The 23,842-nt window shown below is 47.6% G+C and overlaps 1 protein-coding gene across 1 annotated transcript in view; it reads right to left on the bottom strand.

Moving 5' to 3' along the window:
* The window catches only part of DNAAF9 (dynein axonemal assembly factor 9), a 76,671-nt gene that overhangs the window by 5,661 nt on the left and 47,168 nt on the right, over positions 1–23,842 (bottom strand). The window contains exons 20-34 of the mRNA XM_081924830.1: positions 22,909–22,996; positions 20,817–20,920; positions 18,688–18,834; positions 16,933–17,021; positions 14,650–14,748; positions 13,616–13,733; positions 13,195–13,283; positions 11,864–12,022; positions 8,817–8,942; positions 8,312–8,349; positions 7,686–7,821; positions 7,023–7,109; positions 4,939–5,045; positions 3,590–3,664; positions 2,238–2,449 (exon numbers count right to left, since the gene is read on the bottom strand). Of these exons, the coding sequence (XP_081780956.1) occupies positions 2,238–2,449; positions 3,590–3,664; positions 4,939–5,045; positions 7,023–7,109; positions 7,686–7,821; positions 8,312–8,349; positions 8,817–8,942; positions 11,864–12,022; positions 13,195–13,283; positions 13,616–13,733; positions 14,650–14,748; positions 16,933–17,021; positions 18,688–18,834; positions 20,817–20,920; positions 22,909–22,996 (1,674 nt within the window). The remainder of the gene's footprint in view (positions 1–2,237; positions 2,450–3,589; positions 3,665–4,938; positions 5,046–7,022; positions 7,110–7,685; positions 7,822–8,311; positions 8,350–8,816; positions 8,943–11,863; positions 12,023–13,194; positions 13,284–13,615; positions 13,734–14,649; positions 14,749–16,932; positions 17,022–18,687; positions 18,835–20,816; positions 20,921–22,908; positions 22,997–23,842) is intronic.

Below are 23,842 nucleotides of genomic sequence, written 5' to 3'. Positions count from 1 at the left end.
GTGTTTTATCTTTTATATGCAAATTGGGTAGATACATAACTGTGTGTGTGTGTTTAAGGGTGGGGGGAAGGGGGAAGAAACCCAACTGTGGAACTAATCCACAAAACAGGAGGAAGGCATTGCGCTTTGAAGCCCTTGCGCTTTGATCCCACCCACTCCTCAGTTTGTGTATCAGAACAGCAAGTGGAATTGGAGAGGAATCTGTGGTTACCAGAACCTGGCAATCAGACAGTGCTACACAAACAAATCTTCCAGTATTTCAATGCTCCAAGGCTGGAAATCTAACACGAACATCTCTGAGACAGTGTGGCGTAATGGTTAGAGCAAGGGTAGGCAAACTAAGGCCTGGGGGCCAGATCCGGCCCAATCGCCTTCTAAATCCGGCCCATGGGAATCAGCATCTTTTTACAAGAGTAGAATGTGTCCTTTTATTTAAAATGCATCTCTGGGTTATTTGTGGGGCATAGGAATTCGTTCTTTCCGCCCCCCCAAAAATATAGTCTGGCCCACCACAAGGTCTGAGGGACAGTGGAGAGGCCCCCTGCTGAAAATGTTTGCTGACCCCTGGGTTAGTGTGTCAGACTAGGACCTGGGAGATCAGGGTTTGAATCCTGACTCAGCCCTGAAGCTCACTGGGTGACCTTGGAATCAGTCACCATCTCTTAGCCTAACCTCCCTCACAGGGTTGTTGGCCTTGAGATCTTTGGGAAATAAAGGTGGTATATAAATGTATTAAATAATGATAACAGAGAAGTGCTTCCGATTCAATGAGTACACTGTATTAAGTTCAAATGCAAAGAAAAGCAGATGGATTGCAGACTGTTGCACTTAAGCCCTGCCAGACCGAGCAAAAGTCCACATGACCACTGGCGGATCACACGGTCTCTTCACAAGCAGAGCACAAAGGCAACAGGCTCTCCCAAGCTGCTTGTTAGCCAGCAACTGGCAACCGTCTGCACACTGCCTCTGAGCATGCAGGTTCTATTTCAGCTGTCGTGACTCTGCTGCTGACAGTCCTTCACCGGTGAGCAGGGTCACCGCAGCATCTCAGGCCTGGGTAAAAATCCTGCTAAGCCCATAATCAGAGAGGCGAGTGCCATGGAAGCCCGACAACAAAACTGGCAAGAGCCGAATGGCTGAACGCTAGAGTGAAAAGCAACTCCGAGTGAGTTGCAAGGAGGGCTCTGCACATACAGCAAGAAACCTGGGTTGAGTAAAAGTTCCCAAGGACTATGACTGGGTGAGAGATGTCAAGGTGCTGGGATGGCAGAAGGTAGCTGGCTGGAGAACAAGCAGCCAATGTGACAAATATTTCCTACGTAGCAGTGTTTCTCAACCTTGGTTTCCCAGTTTTTGTTGGGCTACAACTCCAGTAATAACAACAACAACAACAATTTATTATTTCTACCCTGCCTATCTGGCTGGGTTTCCCCAGCCACTCTGGGCGGCTTCCAACAAAAGATTAAAAATACAGTGGTACCTCGGGTTACAAACACCTCAGGTTACAAACACTGCTAACTCGGAAGGAGTACCTCGGGTTAAGAACTTTGCTTCAGGATGAGAACAAAGATCGTGTGGCAGCAGCGGGAGGCCCCATTAGCTAAAGTGGTGCTTCAGGTTAAGAACAGTTTCAGGTTAAGAACGGACCTCTGGAACAAATTAAGTTCGTAACCAGAGGTACCACTGTATATTAAAACACCAGTCATTAAAAACTTCCCAAAACAGGGCTGCCTTCAGATGTCTTCTAAATGTCATATTCTGAGTTAGCGGAGTCTGTAAACTGAAGTGTATGTAACCTGAAGCATATGTAACCCGAGGTACCACTGTAGTTGTTTATTTCTTTGTCCAATAAGAAAATATTCCATCCCTTCATAGAGTTCAGAGTCTCTTTGCATCCCTGCCCCGTTGCCCTGTCCCACCCCCCTCTTCTTCATCCCTACCACATCCTAGCCAGGTGTCCCAGGGAGCAGGCCATGCTTCACACATGCAGGGCCAGGTGATCATCCCTGACCACTGGTCTTACTAGCTAGGGATGATGGGAGCTGTAGTCCAGCAGCACCTGGGGACCCAAGCTGGTATAAAGGCTGTGTGCTGATGGAACCGTCCTCAGAGACTCTTTGAGACTTTGTCTGGTAATGCATTACTTAGTGAAGTCTGACTAATTGGAAGTTAGATGTGAGCCTCCGTTGCTGGACCCCCAAAAGGGAATTTTCTCCCAAAAGGAGAAGGTCACCCACCTGCTTTGCAGTTTGCCTCAGCCAGTCCTTGATGTCGTCCTCCTTGAGGGAGCAGCCGACGAAGACCAGGAAGTACTCCTGAGGCCCGCTGTGATCGCGGCTATCGTTTCTTGAATCAGGAGGAGGGAAAGGGGTTGGCCCCTCCTGAACAGGCACCAGGCTTAAGGAGTTGGACGAGGTGTTGTGGCAGACCTCGATTGTCCGATCTGAATCTGATGCAGAAGAGCAGGAGGGGGTGTTATTCCTTAAGCACCCCGGTTTCATTTAGAGAAGAACGGCTCCCTAGTGAGTTCCGCGTCTCAGCCGGCAAAATTTCGATTTACTGAACTCCCTGCCTCACTTTAATATTTGTATATATAAATGTTTCCTAATGCTAGCCAGCAAACCGAGTAATATGACTTCATAAAAGGGAAAGGGAAAGGGACCCCTGACCGTTAGGTCCAGTCGCGGACGACTCTGGGGTTGCGGCGCTCAACTCTCTTTATTGGCCAAGGGAGCCGCTGTACAGCTTTCGGGACATGTGGCCAGCATGACTAAGCCGCTTCTGGCGAAACAGAGCAGCGCACGGAAACGCCGTTTACCTTCCCGCTGGAGTGGTACCTATTTATCTACTTGCACTTTGATGTGCTTTCGAACTGCTAGGTGGGCAGGAGCAGGGACCGAGCAACAGGAGCTCACCCAGTCGTGGGGATTCAAACCGTCGACCTTCTGATCGGCAAGTCCTAGGCTCAGTGGTTTAGACCACAGCGCCACCCGTGTCCCAATATACTTTACACAAAATGCAAAACACTACTTTTTTTCTACTAAGAAAAAAAGCAAAAAAACGGGGGGCAGGGTATTAATTCCGTCAACAATCTAATGAAACAAACTTCTTCCACAGCACAGTAAAATAAATAAGTAGAGAGAGAGAGGAAGACAGATCTCCCCCGCTTTCCAGGGAGTTTCAGTCCAAGGAACTTCAAAACAATGCTGTAAAAGCCGAGATATAAAAGCTTGGACGCGAATGAAAGGACTCCTCCTGTAAAAGGAAAGGATCCCAATCCAAGGGAGGCTCCCAGTGATACAGAAGCTGGAAAAGGAGAGGCGACCTTCACCGGCTCCCCCTTGCAGTTCCCATCATCACGTCCTCTGCTGTTTGGAAGCATCCCTAAACACTTTGGAGCCTGTTTCTTTGGGCGAGGGGGAGGCATAAGAGGCTGCAGGAGGAAAAGGGAATTGGCAGAAACCCCCTCAGCCCTCCACCCATCTTGCAGCAGGAGTGAGCGGAGTTCGGGGGGCAGGTTGGCAGCAAAGGATCCCACCCCATAGCAGTTCCCTAAGGAGATAATGACGACCGATCACTCGCCCGTTACCTGAAAACTTAACTTTCCCCAAAATGTGGTACACGTTTCCAGAGAAAGGACTGGACTTTTTGGAGGACTTCAGGGCTGTTTGAAAACAGAAAGACACAGAGAAAACGCAGCCAAGTGACTTAATCTTTCTTGACTAAGGAGGGGGTGCAATGGGAAATGAAAAGCATTTGCAAGGCCTATTTCACCCTAGAATTAATTCTATGGAGGCTAGAAAATATGTCTGGGAGAAATAAGACACCTGCATAGCTTTAGCGTAACCCTTTATTGAGCACCCAGCATGCCGCAAACTTTAAGACCTTAAGGTGTAGTCATAGGTATATCAGTGTATTCAAATCTGAATTGTCAAATTATGTTGTTATTGTTATTACGGTTTTTGTTGTATGTGTCTTTTTGCGGTTGATGTTTGTATTGAAAAAATGATTAAACAATTTTTTTAAAAAAGAGAAAAGGCAGTCCCTGACCATATACTGCTCTCTAGATGTTTTGGAGTGCAATTACTATCAGGCCAGGGGAAACATTGGCAAAGCCTGCATTAAACATTCAGGAAACAAGAAGGTTTTGCTTTTTTAAAACAATCCCCTTTTTAAGCAAGCGTCTTCTAGGATCAGATACGTGAGCAACGTAACACGAGCAAAGCAGAGATTTAATACATGTTATTGCTAGGCAGAGATTCTGGTATATAAAATGATACAAGGATGTGTGTTTTAATACATACAAACTACTGGGCTTGAGATTTCATGCCAAAATCTGGGACCTGGTGGTGTGGAAACCAAAGCTCCCTCAAATCTCATTTTTGGCTTAGAAGGGCTTCTAGCCCTCATGGTCAAGGGAGCAATTTTTTCAAATGCTCAGGAAATGTTTGTACCTAATCGCAGAAATGTGTGTGCTAAACTGAATTTGGGCAAAAGAAAAACCAAACACCAAGGGATCCCTTCTCTTGACATACATAATTGGCTTTGAGCACACGACACAGCAGGAAGGTTTGCGGTTGCAGATGAACAGATGCAATGATGTGAAGTTTTTGCTGGCTATGCTGGGCGTCGGTGGGGCGGCAGGGGCAAGGGCAGCCCAGGACACTTAGAATCAGGTGGTGAGGAAGCAAAGAGGACCCTTTCCCCAAATCAAGGTGCACAGGACCCTCAGCTGGGTCAATATATTTTTGCACTCAAGACAACATCCGGGACATTAAAAATAAGGTAATAAAAAATAGCCATTAAATTTCATGACACCTAAAATCAACTGTAAAGTTGCGGGGGGGGGGGAGATATTAGGCACAAATGTCATTTGCTAGCAATTTCAGGGAGAAAACACCACACTAAAATTAATCTCTGCGTTCAATTGCTTCTTACCTTTACACTTGGCCACAAATCGTGTTTTCTCCAAAGGACGGTTAAACCACACACAGATCTGAACCATCGGGGGAAAGGTGGAACCTGCGCAGAATTTGCCCTCGTACCTGAAGAGGAGGAGAAGAAAGGAATCATGTCAGTGTGTCCATTTTCCAAATTTGGTCCTGTCCCAAAGCTCTTGCAACCGCCTGTCAGATGAGGATCAGGTCATGAAGCAGACCTCTTTTGCTGGCACCCACAGACTCCCTTCACTATGCAGCAGTAGCGACGGCAAAGTTGCAAAGACAGAGCAGGTCAAGGGGAGGTGGGAGCCTGGGGTGTTGCAGGAAGGATTATAGGGAAGGGAAAACAAACACACACGTCCCTCTCCAGAACTTAGATGGGGAGCAGGATTCAAAATAGTAACATCAGTCAGGATTTTGGCTTCCTTGAAGTTTGAGAATCACAAACATTTTTGGTGGCGCTGAAAAAAATATTGTATTCAAGACAGAAGAAGGTGGCCAACCAGACTGTGGATAGGGCTCAGTCAGCAGTGCATGAGACTCTGGATCTCAGGGTCGTGGGTTCGAACCCCATGTTGGGCAAATCATCCCTGCACTGCAGGGGGTTGGAGATCCTCGTGATCCCTTCCAACGCTATGAATCTATGATTCAAAGCGCCACAGCTAGTCCGGGATGACACAGCAATGCATGCTCCTTAGATTGCTTGCTTTCTCCAGCAAAAGCATGAATGTACAGTGGAACCTCGACTTACATACGCCTTGTCTCGTGGATGTTCCAAGTTGCGTCCCGGCAAGCCCGGAAGTAAACGCCGGGTTCGCAGCGATTCGTACATGTGCAGAAGTGGCTTCTACATGTGCCGAAGCGTGCTACCACTGAATGCGCATCCCATTTTGACCAACGGCTGGACCTCCAGAACGGATTATGTCCGTAAGTAGAGGTTCCACTGTATGTGCTGGAGGGAGGGTCAAAGTTTCATAGAAGAGCACATGACCTGCGCATGGAAAGTCCTGGATTAGATCTTTGGCATTTTCAGTTAAAGCAAGGGTGGGGAACCACCAGCCCTAATGTTAACATATGTTCATGGAGTGAGGTTTAAAACCTAACACTGGAATGGCAAAGAGTTCAAATGTGAAGAGCATAAATATGTGCATCTTTCCTCTCATTGCAACATACAAGTGATGCCTGTACAGTGGTACCTGTGGTTATGAACTTAATTTGTTCCGGAGGTCCGTTCTTAAACTGAAACTGTTCTTAACCTGAAGCACCACTTTAGCTAATAGGGCCCCCTGCTGCTGCTGCCACATGATTTCTGTTCTCATCCTGAAGCAAAGTTCTTAACCCGAAGTACTATTTCTGGGTTAGCGGAATCTGTAACCTGAAGCGTCTGTAACCCGAAGTACCACTGTATGTGGACTCCCTCGGGATGTTGTGGACTCTCCTTCCTTGGAGGCTTCTAGGCAGATGTTGGATAGCCATCTGCCATGGACACTTTAGCCAAGATTCCTGCAAAGGATTCAACCCTCAGGGTCCCTTCTGACTCTGATTCTAGGTGAATTTGAGTGTTAGAGGTATTTAAACACAAGGCGCTGCCTTCAAACAGGAGATCAAGAGGGGGAAATAAGCGATATGATGTCCAAGATATTTGGCTTCTTGCAATGCATCTGTAAGGAAAGCCCCACAAAATACCCTCTTATTTCCCGCTTAGCTCATGACTGCCTCCCAACTGCAAACTGGTTTCCAAGTGTTCAACTCCCTTTTTGTTGCCCAAACAGCAAAAACCACACTGGCAACACTGAAAAGAGATGGACTAGGAGACCTTTCAGAGATTCCGTCCCTGTTTGGTGAAATTTCTACAGTGCTCTCCACTTCGGACAGCCATCTTTTAATTAGAAAATGGGGCAGGAGAGCAAGAAGACAACTGAATGGATTTCTCTAAGAAACTAATTGCAGCATTTCATTAGTGAAATGATTTATCTGGGCAGATTAAACGGAGGGGGAAATAAATCTAGTAGTGCTTTATAATGCTCATGTGTATTAAAGGATATTGCACTTGAAACGTTTTTACCAAAAGGAGATACTTGCCAGCCAGGGTATGTTAAGTAGCGAGTCGTCAGCATCTGTGGAGCCGAGAAACTGTTTTCAGATAGGATCAGTTCAATGTCTTCATTCCTAGCAGGAGAGAGGGGGGGGGTTCGTTTACAGGGGGGAAAAATCACCTTTAAAGTGCACTTGCCCAGAAGCAGAGGCAACCGTCAGGATTTAAACCTGCCTTCTACCCACCAGGTGAGTCAGATCAACCTGGGGGGTCTTTTCTGACTTGCCATTTTAATGTAACAGCAGGTGCTTTTTGGCTTCTAGTCTTCCTGATCCTGGAGACAACAAAAAATCGTCTTCAAACCCCTAAGAACCATTTTCTTCTTCAAGATCCAAAGCATTTCAAACCCGTTTTCCCACAACCCTCCGAAAGGGAGCTTGAGTGTAGCTTGCGGCCCTGTTAATGTAATGTAAACAAGGATTTGAAACTCTCAGTGAGTCATAGTCTGGGAACATCTGGTTGGAGAGCGGCAACGGAGGAGGATATGGAAATGCCAGCATGCCGGCAGCAGTGGAGGCATCTCGGCTGCAAAATGGCAGACATCTGCTTCATTCCTGTGCAAAGCACCCAATAAGGACTGGTGTTTCTCTCTTCTTCCGGGATGAGTGGCTCACATGCCGCAGAGGGCAGGTGAAAACCTCCAGGCTTACCTGGTCACGACCCCGTTTTCTGCCAGGATGAACGAAACGGTGGGGTTCGCGGCTCGGATGAGGTTCTGGAGCTGAACAAGGAGTGGGTGTCTCTGCTCGGCTGTATGGCTTGTGAAGACCACGTTGCTCACCAAACCTGGGGGGGGGGGGGGAAGAAAGCAAACGGGGTCAGCTGTCAAATGTCTTCACCAGCCACTGGGTGCTCTTGGGAGACCAAAGCATAAAGGTGGTAAGCCAAGGCGGTCAGCAAAAGGACAAGACTCTGCTGTGGGTATTTAAAGGTCAGCTCAACGCTCCTCCCTGAAACTGCTGTCACACAGCAATCCAGGTCTCCTGCTCGCTTGTCAGCAGAGTCTGCCTGTCAGGCTGCCACCCTCTCGTCCACTTTTTAAAGCTTTTCTTGAGCTACCAAACACTTCTGCAAGTGGCTCTCTATGTTGCAGTTTGCTACTAAGTTTTCAGCACCTGGTCTCCTGTTGCATCCTAATTCTTGCCATCCGCTAGCCAGATATATGGCTGGCTAACACCATCCCGTACGGCAGCAGTCTCCATAGGACGCCTTAAAGGCTTACGGCTTCATTCCTGAAAGGAAATGTGCATCTTACTTTTGCATACAGAGTATTTACCTTGTGAGCACTGGTCCAGGAACTTGGGGAAAAGAAGCCTGTGAAATACAAATGCATTAGCGTTAAGAGCATTAAGGATACAGGCAGATGTCGTCTGCTAGTCTTCCAAGCCCCCTAAAGCTACCACACCTTCAGGAAGATCACTGGTCCTTCAAGCAGAAGGTTATCTACCTCAACTGATCACAGCGCTCAGGCAAGATCACTTCCCAGAGAAGACCCTTTCAGACAAGATATTTCTCTGGATAAGACATGCTGCGACCTTTCTGATCTCATCTAGGAAAGCTCGCAAGGTGCGGCTTCGCTGGCTACAGAAATCTGTGGCTTCTAAGGCAGCTGGCATGACACCGTGCAGGTACATGGTGGAAGAGATGTCCATGCCATACATGCAGGGCATAGCTGTCAACTTTTCCCTTTTCTTGTGAGGAATCCTATTTGGAATAAGGGAATTTCCCTTAAAAAAAGGGAAACGTTGACAGCTATGATGCAGGGGCTTGCAAAGGGGTACCTGTGTTCCATGTAGCAACTCAGCGGCTCAACGCAAGTACTAATGGCTCCAATGACGAAAGCAGCCTTCACGTCAGCATCTGGGTGAGTCTGGAGAGCCTGCACAACGTCAATCACATCTGTGTATCTGCAGATGGAACAAAAGCAAAGGGTTGTGATGCAATGGAGAAGCACAAGGACTATGGCTGCTGCCAGCCTTGGTGGAAGGAGACCATGGGTATACGTGAATGGTGCAATGAGCTTCGATTCTGGGACCACAGGTATGAAGTTTATGGCATGCAATGCCCTAAGAGAGAATATTATGAAAATGATTTACAGGTGGTACATGACCCCAGTCAAGATTGCAAAAATTTATCATTTGCCTGATAATAAATGCTGGAAATGTAAAGAAAATGAAGGTACATTCTTTCACCTTTGGTGGATGTGCCCAAGGATTAAGGCTTTCTGGGAAATGATTTATAATGAATTGAAAAAGGTATTTAAATATACCTTCCTGAAGAAACCAGAGGCCTTTCTCCTGGACTTGGTCGGCCAATTGGTGCCAAAGAAGGATAGAACTTTCTTTATGTATGCCACAACAGCAGCAAGAATACTTATTGCAAAGTATTGGAAGACACAAGATCTACCCACTTTGGAAGAATGGCAGATGAAGGTGATTGACTATATGGGATTGGCAGAAATGACTGGCAGAATCCGAGACCAGGGAGAAGAGTCGGCGGAAGAAGACTGGAAGAAATTTAAAGTCTATTTACAGAAATATTGTAAAATTAATGAATGTTAGAATGATGTTGGATAGAAATTAAGTGGTTTCCAGCTGTAATGCTTTAAGAGAATATGGAAAAAAAGGTTTAGAAACAGGTTAAAATTTATTGATAAGGATTTGCTGAATTAACAATTTGAACTGGAATACAAAAAAGGGAGGTATGAGGAGGTCTGGGAAATAAGTTAATGAAAATAAGCATTGGAAACCTTATGTGCTCTTTAAATATTTTTATTTTTGTATTTTTTGTTATTTTTGTTATTTTTCTTTTTTCTTTTTATTGTATTATTATTGTAAACCTTAATAAACATTCTTAAAAAAAAAAAAAAGAACTTCGATTCTGAGAAAGCACTTCTTCTCCAAGTCCTGGGGCAGGGAGGTAAAATGGCTCCTCTCTTGTGATTTGCGCAAGGGCATCTCTCCCTTCCCACAGTCATTCACAAAAAGACACCCCCTGCAGCATATCAAAGAGGAACCTCCAGCTACGCAGGTTAGGAGGTGATGGGAGTTGTAGTGTGGAGCATTTAGAGGGTACCTGGTTCTGCTGGGGGGGTGACTGCCATACACATCTGAACATCAGGTGTGCAGCGGGGAACACACAGCAGGGACATTTGTCACCGCCTTAGGTAGCGGGCAGAGAGCAAGATTGTGGCTTAGAGAGACCCTTGACTCCAGCCAGCAGGGGTCTTAAGAGCATCGTTCTCGAGACGCAGGAAAAGAGAGGAGATGCAGGCAAAGAGAGACAGCAATGAAAAAGGACAAGAGGTCGTGTACCAATTGTTTTGTGCCCCCCCCCCAACCCTGGTTTCCATTGTGTTCATCTCTTTCTCAAAATGCCAAAGGTGATGATCTGATCTACTGCAAACAGCTTTTTCAAAGGCTTCTTGCCATCCCTTGTTCTGCGTTGGCGGGCAAAGTACACTTGACCTCACTTCCGACATTTCTTAATAGAAATGCCTTGGTGCATTATTGTAAAGGGCTTCCGTGTTGGGTCCATAACTCCCCTCAGCTCAGCAGCACTTCCCTTGGAGAGCGATTTCATGATGCTTTGAATCAAGACCAAAACAATGCTTGCTAAGGCTGCTCCTGCCACCCAGTCCCATAAAATGTGCTGCGCGGGAGCTTTTAGGCAGGAAGGAAGACAACGAAGGCCTTTCTACTTGCTATCTTGCGGCTATTTAAAAGTTACAAAAACAGTCTCTCTCACTCCAAACTGATGCTTGGATAAAGTGTGTGCGTTCACCTGCGTTCATGTGTGTTATTTTGGTTTTTTCTGGAACATGTAGCTATGTACCAAAGCAAAAGGCTTCTGAACACTCTAAAAGCATCCCTTTATAACAAGGAGAAAAGATCACCAAGTGCCTCTCTTTTTGTGTGGGTGTAGGTGTCCTTGGGGACGCAGGTGGCGCTGTGGGTTAAAGCCTCAGTGCCTAGGACTTGCCGATCGAAAGGTCGGCGGTTCGAATCCCTGCTGCGGGGTGCGCTCCCGCTGCTCGGTCCCAGCGCCTGCCAACCTAGCAGTTCGAAAGCACCTCCGGGTGCAAGTAGATAAATAGGGACCGCTTACCAGCGGGAAGGTAAACGGCGTTTCCGTGTGCGGCTCTGGCTCGCCAGAGCAGCGATGTCACGCTGGCCACGTGACCCGGAAGTGTCTCCGGACAGCGCTGGTCCCCGGCCTCTTAAGTGAGATGGGCGCACAACCCCAGAGTCTGTCAAGACTGGCCCGTACGGGCAGGGGTACCTTTACCTTTACCTTTTTAGGTGTCCTTTGCCTAAAAGATGTTGGCTATGCTTATGAATAGTTTGTTTAAGTATTGTTACCATTCTGCAGGGATAGGCAGGCTTCAGGCTTGTGGGATCTACTGCACTTTTTTAAAATAAAAACAAAAACAAAACTAGAATCCTAAGATCCACCAGCTGGAGCCTGGTCCAAAAGAGTATCTCAGCTGGACGGACATACACTAAAAATTAAATAAGAGGAATGCTTCAGAGTCAAGGTATCTGTGATCAGGATCTTTCACAGAAAAAATCCACTCCTGGTTCCCCGCTCCAAGCATTCATTTTTCAGCAATCCTAATTTGTGTGGGGTGGGAGAGATGCATTTCAGTTGCTGGGAGCCATAAACTGTTATCAACCTACTGCACATCATCCAGAGATCTACCAGAAGATCCCAGTCTACCAAACCCACCTCCTACTTTACAGATCTGAGGTCAAACACATCTCAAAGTGGCAACATGAAGATGGCAGATTGCTAAAAGCTCACACAAATCTAAAAAGCAGTCTCTTACCCTTGCAGAACCACCAGCAACCTCACTTTCTTCCTACTGTAAGCCGAGAGACGGGCACTTCGGCTGTGCTGGGGTTCAAGGACGCTTGCCAGGAACCGTTGGAAATGAGCTGCGCTGAAACATTCAGGGCTGTCCATGGTCTGGCGATAAACAAGCCACCTAAAAGAGCGTAACGAAGTCACAACAATGCTGCCTGTTTCATTGTCAACACCGTACGCATCACCACATATCATTAGTACAGTGGTACCTCAGGTTACAAACGCTTCGGGTTACAAACATTTCAGGCTACAAACTCCGCTAACCGGAAGTAGTACCTCGGGTTACAAACTTTGCCCCAGGATGAGAACGGAAATCGTGCAGAAATCGAAACGGTTTTGGGTTAAGAACGAACCTCCAGATCGAATTAAGTTCGTAACCTGAGGTACCACTGTACATTATCATCAGCACATTTTAACTTATTTTGCCCTAGTTTTTTCCACCTGCCCTTTCTTCCTGCAATTTAATAGTGTTATACGCCTTGAGACTTAACATAAGGTAAAGGTAAAGGGACCCCTGACGATTAGGTCCAGTCGTGGCTGACTCTGGGGTTGCGGTGCTCATCTCGCTTTACTGGCCGAGGGAGCCGGCGTACAGCTTCCGGGTCCTGTGGCCAGCAGGCCTAAGCCGCTTCTGGTGAACCAGAGCAGCGCACGGAAGCGCCCTTTACTTTCCCACCGGAGCGGTACCTATTTATCTACTTGCACTTTGACGTGCTTTCGAACTGCTAGGTTGGCAGGAGCTGGGACTGAGCTCACCCCGTCGCGGGAATTTGAACCGCCGACCTTCTGATTGGCAAGTCCTAGGCTCTGTGGTTTAACCTACAGAGCCACCTGCGTCCCAAGACTTAACATAGGAGGTGGTAAAACAAATGCCTTTAGAGACTACGTGGTGATAAGTAATAATACTTCCCACCCACCTCTGCTCTGTCTAATTCAGGACGGGGGGGGGGGGAACCACCCTGGGAGTCACCCTTGGTAAAAGGCCACAGCTCAGTTACCACAGGATCCATCCCACGCATCTCCTGGGAGGGCAGGGAAAGACCCCTGCCTGGAGCCATGGGGCTGATGGGAGCTAGTTGTAACATCTGGGCAGCGTCAGGTTGGCAAAGACTGGGATAGACCATTCGAGCACCTCAGTAGAACCAGGCTCCAAGGCAGAGAGGCCTCTAAGGAGAAGGTTCTGACCACTAATTGCTCTCCTACGAACAGCTTTAGCAGGACATCCTTTCCCAGCAGCCACCACTATTTTTTAAAAAGAGGAGGAAAACAGCAACAAAGTAAATCGCAACTAACCTTCCATATTCTTTGTTAAAAGTGACCAGGAAAGAACAGAGATCACTCGAACGACATCCCGGGAGGCCGGTTAAGATGGTGATCACCACCTCAAAGCAGGAGAAAAACTAGTTAAATCACTGCCATAATTACTGACTGCGCTGCTAGTTTTTAAAGGGGCTAAAAAGGGGTCTGTGGGCAGGACAAAGTAATCATGTGCGAACGTTATGTTTGCAAGACAAGAGGCTATTTTAAGGGCAGGAAAGCCAAATTTGAAAATAAGTTTTTTTAAAAAATGGCAGACAAGTACGTAAAACCCCTTGCAATCAGGTTGCCAAGATGGGTTACACTGGAGGAAAATGCACGAAAATGAAAAAAAAACACTGTAATGCAAACAGAGGACCTTTAAGAAATGTCAGAAGTCTCAGATTAGCTGTCTTACCTTATCATTCTCTGCCTCATTGTCAGGAAGCGCTTTGGACTGCTGCAGCAACGTTGGCAAATGGGCTCTCATCACTGGCTCACGGCTTACGCTGCTGACCGTAAAGTGCTGTAAAAATCTTTGGAGGAAGAAGACAGCGCGGAGTTGTTCGCAGCCATACTTACTTTTCAAGAGAAATCACTGGAGGCCTGCATGGCTGCCATTGAGCCCACAAAGATGCTGAGAATTCACCGAAGGCCCAATTTATATGGAATCATCTCGGTCCAATAAACCTTAGTTTAGCTTATGAGTACCAGCCTCCCTTTCTCCACACACCCCACCTGTTATCTTGGGTTTCTCGAAGCACATTCCCCCATTAATTTCAAAACCAGCCAATTTGTGGCTTAAGAACAAGACCCGATTCCCATCCAGAGTTGAGAGACACATGCCCAGCTAACAAACAACTGGGATTCCATGGGATAACTTGTCCTTTGGTCAGCACAAAACCACTTCCGAACTCGAGAGGAGGTGGAGTTGTGGGCTTCTCGCCCTCTCCACGTGCACGGGGGCTGGCTCTCAGCCTCCGCGCGATTGAGGGGGATCCCTGGCCAGCCAATAAGCTGGCCTAGAGGGGCGTGGCTTGCACAATATCACACTGGCGTGGCCGGGGCTCACCCTCTTTTGCCGCCTCAGCTCCCCCGAATATCGAAGGGTAGTCCAGTAAAGGATTCTGGGGTGTGTGGCCCTGTCCGAAGCCTATGGAGGTGAGGGCCTAAGGCACGCCCCGGAGCGGTGACCCCGGGGGAGTTCCTAGTTGATGTGCATCAGCAGGACTCCCCCTACTGGTGGTTAACCCTTCCCAGACTTCAAGCAGAAGAGCTGAAGCCAGATAGTCGGTTAGGACCAATGCCTAAGCCAATACCACTCATTCCTGTAACCAATAAAGTTGTGGCCATTTTTTGCCCATTAACCTAAATATTTGTGTCATGTGTCTTTATTTCCACCGGGGGGAGGCGGGAACTCGCCACGCAAAGGCTACTTTTGAGAAATCTCACCTGTCCAGATCTGGGAGGCTGGCTGATATTCTCAGCTGGCTCCATCTTTCTCCAGGGGGACAGGACAAGACAGTGAAAAGCTTCTGCATGCTGGTATGCCTGGAACAAGGACACACATTTAGAATGAAGGATCTGGCCATAGGAAAATGCTGTCTCCGTTTCCTTCTAGTCAACGTGCATTGCTGCAAAGCTAAACCACCACGCCTCAAACTTACCTTTCAACATGAGGCCAAGGGAATGGTCTGGCAGGGGAGTGAAATACGCCACTCATTCAATGCAACTTTGTACAAGAGACCTTTGCTCCTGCATTGTGCCCAGGTAATATAATCACTCTCTCTTCAGCCTCTCTCCCTCCTATAGTGTTCTCCTTTTCACTTCTTCCCTCCCTCTTGCCAAAAGACAGCTGTGGCTCTGCTGGAGCGACCACTCAGGCCAGGCTGCGACCGAGAACACCTCCAGGTACCCTTTGCATTCTACATGCAAGGTGATTTGTGCTCGTGATGGCACTGGGTGGATAGATGCAACTCCCCCTCAACACTGCTTGTCCATGCAGAACTTCAGGAGTGGAAATACTGCTGTGTTTCCAATCAGCCTAGGAACTTCCTTCTGAAAGCCTGTAATTTTCTCCACCGTACCTCCTATGTGGACGGCACAGTAAAAAATCTGCTGTGAATGCACTACGACTGCATCAGTGTGGATGAGGACAGTTAGCCTTCAAACTTTTTGGAGCCAGGACACACATTTTAATGGCAAACTTCAGATTTCTTTATGCACACACTCGTCCCCCCCCCCTTCTTTTTAGGGTGACTGAATGGCAAAGAGCAGCAGAGCGCTGAAATTTTAAGAGCTTTTAACAGGGAAGAGGGAATTGGGGCAGGGGCAGGTTAGAGAAGATTAACCTATAAATGGGCTCCTATTAAACTATTGTGTGACTCTCCTCCATCGCACTGTTACCTGTCTTTCTCTCTCTCTGCATCTGTGCTCCTGTTTAAAAAGAAACCCACACAAAAAGGAAAATGGCTTTGGCACTCTTGCGACTCACCTTAGGCTGCAGGGAGACTTTCTCGCGGGTCCTGACCCACCAACTGAAGGGCCAGTGGCCTCAAAGGAGGCCAGAGGGACCTCCACTAACATAAGCTGGCAATGCTAACTCCACAAGAGAATAAATGCAATGGATCAGGGGGCGGGAGAGGAATAAGCAACTGCACACACCAAGCACACCAGGAAATGGCTCGATATTTAGTTTGCGTCAGCGTGAAACACACATCGAGGGACTCCACAGCACACAGAACCTTCTATAGATACACTATGAGTGAATTTGCTCTCTGGTGGGGATCCTTATCTTGCCAAAACAGCACCACTTGCACACAAGGGGGAGGAATGAGCAGCGACAGGAGGAAACCCTTGTCAGCTTCACCTTTGAGGCAGTGCCAACGACTGGGCTCAACCTCTTCAGCCCCGACTGGGCTAGGTGAGCTGGAAAAGCACTCCCAGAGACCTTCCACTGCAGGGAGCAGGTCTAAGTGCTGTGGACTCACAATTTAGAGCTGTGAGCACCAAACTCAGTTCCTAAAGTCAGCGGAGCACAGCAGAGCATGAGCCACACGAATGACAGCTCTGAAGTATAACTTCTTTTATTCTCTACAGCTACTGCATAAACTAACTAAAGACTAATCATAGACGCTGGACTGCATGAGTTTTGCAGCTGCTTGAGCAGTCACCTTATCTATACACAGATAACACTCAGACTCCCACAGGCTGGAGCGGAAGAAGCGATGAGAAAATCCGCCCCCTCCTTTCTGAAACATTGTCAGCAGATTCTTGCAATGGGAGGGGTGAAACATCATCAATCCTAAGGTTTGCAAATCCTCTGGGGCGGGACAAGTGGTGGCTGAGCTCAACAGGGGCTCAATGTGCTCACTGAATGCTGGCTGACTGGTGAAAAATGGAAAAGCTGAACGGGGAGATGGGATAGAATCATAGAGTTGGAAGAGACCACAAGGGCCATTGAGTCCAACCCCCTGCCAAGCAGGAAACACCATCAGAGCACTCCTGACATATGGTTGTCAAGCCTCTGCTTAAAGACCTCCAAAGAAGGAGACTCCACCACACTCCTTGGCAGCAAATTCCACTGTCGAACAGGGATGGAATGGAACATTCTAGAAAAGGGCATGGCTGGCAGGCAAGCCTCCTGGGACAGGAGCACTCCACCCTGCCCTGTTTTCTTGCGGCTCCCCCCTGTTCCATGCTATTCTATATAGGGGGGAAGAGCCATCTGCTCACAATTTCTCCTGTTCTACAGGCAGGCAGCCATCCTGGGTCATCTTCAAGGTTACTCCCGAATTCCCCCGCTGTTGCCAGGCAGAGCAAACCTACAAGGAAGAATACAAAACATTCAAATTACACAGTTTAGTGCTGCATTTAATAGTTGCAGAGGAGGTATGAGGTGGTATTTGTTTTGGACGGTGAACCGCTACTGATGGCTAACCCAGGAGGATTCCTGGGGTACTACCAGTTATTAACATCGGTAATTAGGAATCCTCTCAGCGGAAGGCGTTTGAAAACCGAGCTGGGCTTCCCAGAACAACTGGAGCCTGCCGTCATCCATGGTAATAAATGCGAACACTAGGAGATGGAAACTGAACAGAGCTGCAGAGCTTTAAATGGTTTATTTAATAACGAGGAAAATGAGCTATTTTTCATGTCGGCATTAATGAGATTATGCTTTGCTTTTCCTCTACCAGTAATCAACAGCAGTTAAATCATTACTCTGGAGAAGAAGGTTAATGTGTCAGGATGGCTCATGCTCATCAAGATATGCTTTTTTGGGGGGAGTTACCGTCCCTCAACAAACAAATGGCACAATCTGTACTATATTAACCAACTTCCCTTTGGAGTTCGGGCTTTGGTGGATTAGTAACTCCCAAGATATTTTAAAATCTGATTTTACTTCAATTGACTCATTACCCATTTTTATTCTGTATTTGCCATGCATTTTGTTTAACAAAAGTCTATTAATACAAAACATTGCCTCTTCTCCATAGAGCCAAAGGCAGATTCTCTCTCTCTCTCTCTCTCTCTCACTCACACACACACACACACACACACACACAACACACACAAAACCACACAAACACTACTCTCTCGCCACACAGTTTACCGCTCAAGAATTTTATGATTTGTGCCTCCACTGAAAAGCCATTGCTCTGAAGACAATGTGAACACACTGTCAGTGATGTCTGACTTGCAATGACCCTTTCACGTGTGCAAATTATTACTTGCACGTTCATCCATCAGTGAACACGGCATCTTGTGTGACTTCAAAAGACAGTCAACGACAGAGAAGGCAAACAGCAGTGGCAAAGAAGGTTCATCGCTCGCTTGTGTCAGAGTAAACCAGAGGCATTTCGACCAAGCCAAGTCCCAGGGTTCAGCCCTGCCCAGACCTCAAATGTGAGAACTGCACGGAGGAGAAGATGCATTTTCACTGTGACCCTGAAGAGGAATTGCAGTGGTGTCAGACACAACAACTTCCGTCATCTTTGGCTGCTCACTGATGGAAGATGGAATCCAGCAACATCTCGAGAGAGAGCACCACGTTGGTTACCCTCAAGCTAGTGGATCTGGATATGCCAACCCTAAAACTGGAAGTCCCCATGCCAACTGCCCATATTCCTGGCTGCCTCTCGGACCACTCCCATCACCCACAGGGCCACAGGAGCAGAGCAGGTGGAAAGCCAGGAAAGAACTTCAGAGCCACAGCTGCCAAAATCCATGGCTAGCTCTCTGTGAGGTTACTTGGGAGAAAAGGGATGTACATGGAAACACCTGCTCGGATCAGGGCCCGGCTGAGAGGCAGGAAGGAGCAGAGCCTCCGATGGCTTCATTCCTCCCCCCGAGCCTTCCTGACCTGGGGAAGCCAACCACAAGGGGGAGTCGGTCGGCAGAACATCGTAACGACACTCCACGAGGCGCCCCTTGCCCACCATATAGAAAAGGGCATTTTTTACTTCTAGACCGATCTCTTGTTCACGTCACCTGTGAGTAGAAAGCTTTATAAAGCTTTGACTTTGGGAAAAGCGCGATCATCAGAGAGTTGCCTGGAGTGTGGAGCTGGACCGGCAGGTGAGCAAGGAGGGAGCTCTTGTAGTCGATAAGGAGAGCGGCAACAACACTCGTGGAGTCCTAGGGAACAGGACAGGGAGAGAACCACTTCTGAAAGGAGGCGGGTGGGAAACTGGCTGTCCAAGAGCCCCTGCCCACCCTGAAGGATGTCTGCCATGCATAAAAACCTGACATCATGGACATCCTTTTGCACATACTTCCAAGGTTTGAAAACAGTTGGTTAGAAAGAGCCGTTCGTGCAAGAATGCAACACCACTATCTACCTCTGTTTAAAAGGGGCGTCGCAGTACAGCATTTGATTCCATGCAAGATTGAATGGCCTGATCCTGGATTAGTCCCTGATGGGGGAGATTCATGGGGAGGTAAGCCCCCCGTTTAGTTGCCACCAGCCCATTTTACCTTTACCTACGTCTGAACCTGGTCAAAGAAGAAAAACCAACATACACTGAACCAAAGTGAAACCGACAGGGAGCTTATGACTGCTTTTGCAAGCAGGTTCTCTGAAACTGTTTTTAGCATCCTGGAGATTCCCTCTGAAAGCTGGTTTTTGGAACACAGCAGCAATGTGCAAACACTTCAAATATGGCACTGCCGATTCTGAAACACCCCCCTTTTCCCGGATGGCTATCAAGAGAAATGGTCAGCGTAAAGGGAGGCAGCTTATAGAATATGCCGCCAGGGCGCTGATTCATTTACAGATTAAAATGCTTATCTCTTCCTGTATATCTGCATTATTGCTAGGCTACAGATGTTCCCAACTATCGCCACCTCTCATCTCATTTGTGTTATTTTTAGCTCTCCAGCCTCATGCCTTGCCAGGTCAGTGAAACAATGCAAATTCCCTTTCGGAGTTTTTGCTCCGCGCAGAATACCTGGCAGCCGTTCAGAAGCGATAGCCCAGGCCCCATAAATAGCCAGAGGTTTATAGGAGTTGGGTGTCTTGGAGCCAAACAATAGAAGGAAGGTCAGGGCCCACACAGCTTGCAACGCCACAAAGGGGAGGGCAGGCAGGGGGAGAAAGGATTCAAAGAGGCATGTGTGTTCATAGCCTTTGAATCTGGAGCTTTTCAAGTTTAACCCCTCCATTATGCATTGTTCTTCACGTATAATAAGTCACGCTTCCACCACATGCTTTTGCAGATTGTGGAATGGTGATGTAATCGAAGACTCAAGGCAGAAGAAAACACACAGAGAGACTTTGAGCACGTCTAAAAGTTCCCTGCTTGAGCTGTTGGGTGCAGGGCAAAAGAGCACACGATCCCTGCTGATTCCACTGCCATGCCAGTCCTCTTTCTACATGAGGCTGCATTTTGAACTACATTTTAACCTGTATTTTAAATTGGGGGTTTTTCCTCTTATGTTTTTACAGTGGTACCTCGGGTTAAGTACTTAATTCGTTCTGGAGGTCCGTTCTTAAACTGAAACTGTTCTTAACCTGAAGCACCACTTTAGCCAATGGGGCCTCCTGCTGCTGCCACGCCGCCGGAGCACGATTTCTGTTCTCATCCTGTAGCAAAGTTCTTAATCTGAAGCACTATTTCTGGGTTAGCAGAGTCTGTAACCTGAAGCGTATGTAACCTGAGGTACCACTGTACTCTAATTTTACTGATGTTAGCTACCCTGAGCCCGGCTCTGGCCGGGAAGGGCGGGGTATAAATAAATTTATTATTATTATTATTATTATTATTATTATTATTATTATTATTATTATTATTATTACAGCAGGCAGCCCCCCTGGCGCCACCTGATGTTGTGGGGCGGCAACACTCACCACTACCTCCCTCTCCATTTTATTGCAATTCATCCCCACATCTCCCCAATTTTCAAGGCTGTTTTTCTTCTCATCCCTGCCCTCGGTGAACTGAGACAGAGGAGAGTCTGGCCAACTTCTGGTCCTTATTATTCCCGAGCTTGGGGGGAGGGACAGGCATTTCTGCCCTGTAGAATTCTGGACTCCTGCGTTGCACGAGTCTGGGGAAAGTTTTTCTGTCTGCAAGGAGCGGTTGCGGCAAGAACAGAGCTTGGAATGGAACAGCACTCACCCCATCGTAGAACCTGATGGATGTCATGTGAGCCTTGGGAATGGTGATGCTTCCGTAGTGCGGGTGGCAAAACAGAAGGCCCTCTGAGAAGAAATAGAGCTTTCCTGCAAAGGGAAGCAGGGGTGGGGGGTGGGGAGGAGAAGAATACATGAGGTGCTTCATGCATCGGCTTAAAATCCCTCTGTATAAGGAGCCAGCTGGATCTTTTTGCCAAGACCACATAACACCGGTCTTGAAAGACCTACACTGGCTCCCAGTACGTTTCCGAGCACAATTCAAAGTGTTGGTGCTGACCTTTAAAGCCCGAAACGGCCTCGGCCCAGTATACCTGAAGGAGCGTCTCCACCTCCATCATTCTGCCCGGACGCTGAGGTCCAGCTCCGAGGGCCTTCTGGCGGTTCCCTCACTGCGAGAGGCCAAGTTACAGGGAACCAGGCAGAGGGCCTTCTCAGTGGTGGCGCCCGCCCTGTGGAATGCCCTCCCATCAGATGTCAAAGAGATAAACAACTACCTGACATTTAGAAGACATCTGAAGGCAGCCCTCTTCAGGGAAGTTTGACATTTTGATGTATTTTTAATCTATGTTGGAAGCCGCCCAGAGTAGCTGGGGAAACCCAACCAGATGGGCGGGGTATAAATAATAAATTATGATGATGATGATGATCGATGATGATGAACTCGAGGCTCATGCATGGTACTGCCCACCTTTAGGCTGAACTGAACATGAGGGAAAGAGGCAATTCTGCTGCCTTTGGACACATCCACACTAAACTCGCTTTAAATAAGCAAACTACTTTAGTGTTTCAGATGCATCGCTCATATATAGTCTGTAGGCTGTCTTTTAAGGACAGTGAAGTGTAGCAAAATTCCTTTAGGAAAACTCATTCCTATAAAGTGACGCCACAGAAGCTGAATCCGAGACAGAGATTGGGAAATGCAACTATGCAAAATGTGCCCTCCTTTTTCTGCATTTCACAGTCACTCTCCCATCAGAGAGTAGAGTCGCAGTCACAAATTGATTTTTCACCCTCTTCCCACTTTTTTTAAAAAATGTGAACGACGCATAAAAATTCACTCCAATTATTAAATCCACGAGATCCTGGAACTTACCAGAGTCAGTATTTACTTTTAATGAAGTAATATTTTAGGAGCAAATGCTGCCCTTTGGGGGCAAAAGCACATTTGCAGTTTCACTTTGTCGCTTAAACCAAACATGGCAAGCCCACGCACTGCTGGGTTATCCGAAAAGCCTTATGGATAAAGAAGTCTAAAGGAGGTTTCCTAAAGTGAACATCTTAGTGCAAATGCCTTTCAGAGCAGCTCAGGTGGTACACCATGTGTGTATTTGTGTGTGTGTGTGTGTGTGTGTGTGTGTGTGTGTGTGTAAATCCAAGTTAGAGCACCAGAATGGCGTATCTAGACGGGCATCTGGGACTGACTCAAGCTGAAAGGGGACTCAGGGAGGTCTTTACGGTTAAGGGACAGAGCGGCTCTGCTGATCCATGGAGCTGATTTGCACCCCAAGGATATGTCGCAACGAGCGGCAACGCTGGATGTGCAGCTTGAACCTCAGAGCAGTTTCATACTGAAACGGGGAGATGACAAGATACAACTAGCAGCACAACAAAGGGGTTTATTTGAGAGGATTCCATTTCACAATAAAACAATTGTTCTAACAGGAAAGAATAAAGACAAAGCACCAGCTGAGGATGAGGACTAGGACCTAAGAATTATTTCAGATGTGTCAATAACTGGTGGCATTTTATTACCTCCTGCCACGTCAGAAGCTGCTCCTGAAGCTCTCTGTTCTTTAAAAGAGGCTTGCTGTTCAGCAAGGAAGGGGCTGCTCCTGAAACCGGCACACATGTCCAGGCACAGGGCTAGACATGAGGTCCTTTGAATCTTGACCGCTACTTCAGATTCAAATTCGCGGGCACCAACAAAATGGCAGACTTTCCGAAACAGGGGGAGAATCAAAAAGCAGAGAAGTTGAGAAACCCAAGGCGAGTGTGTGTGTGTGTGCGCGCGCGCGCATGGGCCTCTCCTTTTGCTGCCTGTTCATTCAAATGTCCCATCAGGGCAGGTCGCTTACCTTCCTCTGGTCTACACAGGGAATTGCTGGAAGCAATATAGGCTCCGTCGCCTCCCGTCAGGAAGGTTCCCAGGAAAGTTTCTTCTTCCTGTAAAGGTGGAGAGTTTTTAAGGATCAAACAATAGCAACGGAGTCTCTGAACCGGACCAATTATATTTGAAAGATACTCTCTCCCTATCAGCTGAACGTTGATCCACAACACCCCTTAGGAACATTGGAAGGCACCGGGTACCAACTCGGACAATTTGTCCTTCCAGTTCATCATTGTCTGACTGGAGGAGGAGGTTCTCCAGAGTCTCGGGCACAAAGGAGATGTTTTCTCAGTTGCTATGTGATCTTTCAAATCACTACGGAAAGCACATGCTCTACCACGGATCTATGAGCCATCATTAAACCAATGGCAAAACCTCTTGTCTTTTCTGACTGTACCCGACAGGAGGAATGGGCGACCAGTGGCCCTTGGTCTTCTCCTGGTCTTCCATTACCCTCAGCCACGTTGGGTGGGCAAGATCTGCAAGACCACAGATTCCCTATCCCTGCCCCAGTGGTTCTCAGAATGATTGCAAGGCCTCCCCTTAGGAGGTGTGGGGCAGCTGGAGGGAGGAGTGCCGAGTTTTAGACAGAGGTGACATCCTGAAGCCAGGGCTGTCTTCCGTCTCCATCAAGCAGGACTGTGTGTGCATAATAGTGGACTGAATGCCCCCTCATCTGAACTGGATGCATGGCAGAGGACTGCGTCCTCGATGGCTCCTTAGCCTCATTTCTTTCGAGGGCGGGCTCAGAAAAGTTGCTTTTAGCCTTCTCATTGTGCACGCAAACCACATCAAAATAGCTAAATCTGCAAAACAAGTGCTGGGGAGGAAGAGGACAAGCACTAGACAGAAACGGACAATATAACACAAAGCTTAATATTCTTGGGAACCTCTGCCAGCAA

Source organism: Podarcis melisellensis (assembly GCF_964234715.1).
Source record: "Podarcis melisellensis genome assembly, chromosome: 9".
Taxonomy (NCBI): Eukaryota; Metazoa; Chordata; class Lepidosauria; order Squamata; family Lacertidae; genus Podarcis; species Podarcis melisellensis.
The sequence above is the reverse complement of the archived record's forward strand: the minus strand, read 5'-3'. Positions and strand labels throughout refer to the sequence as shown.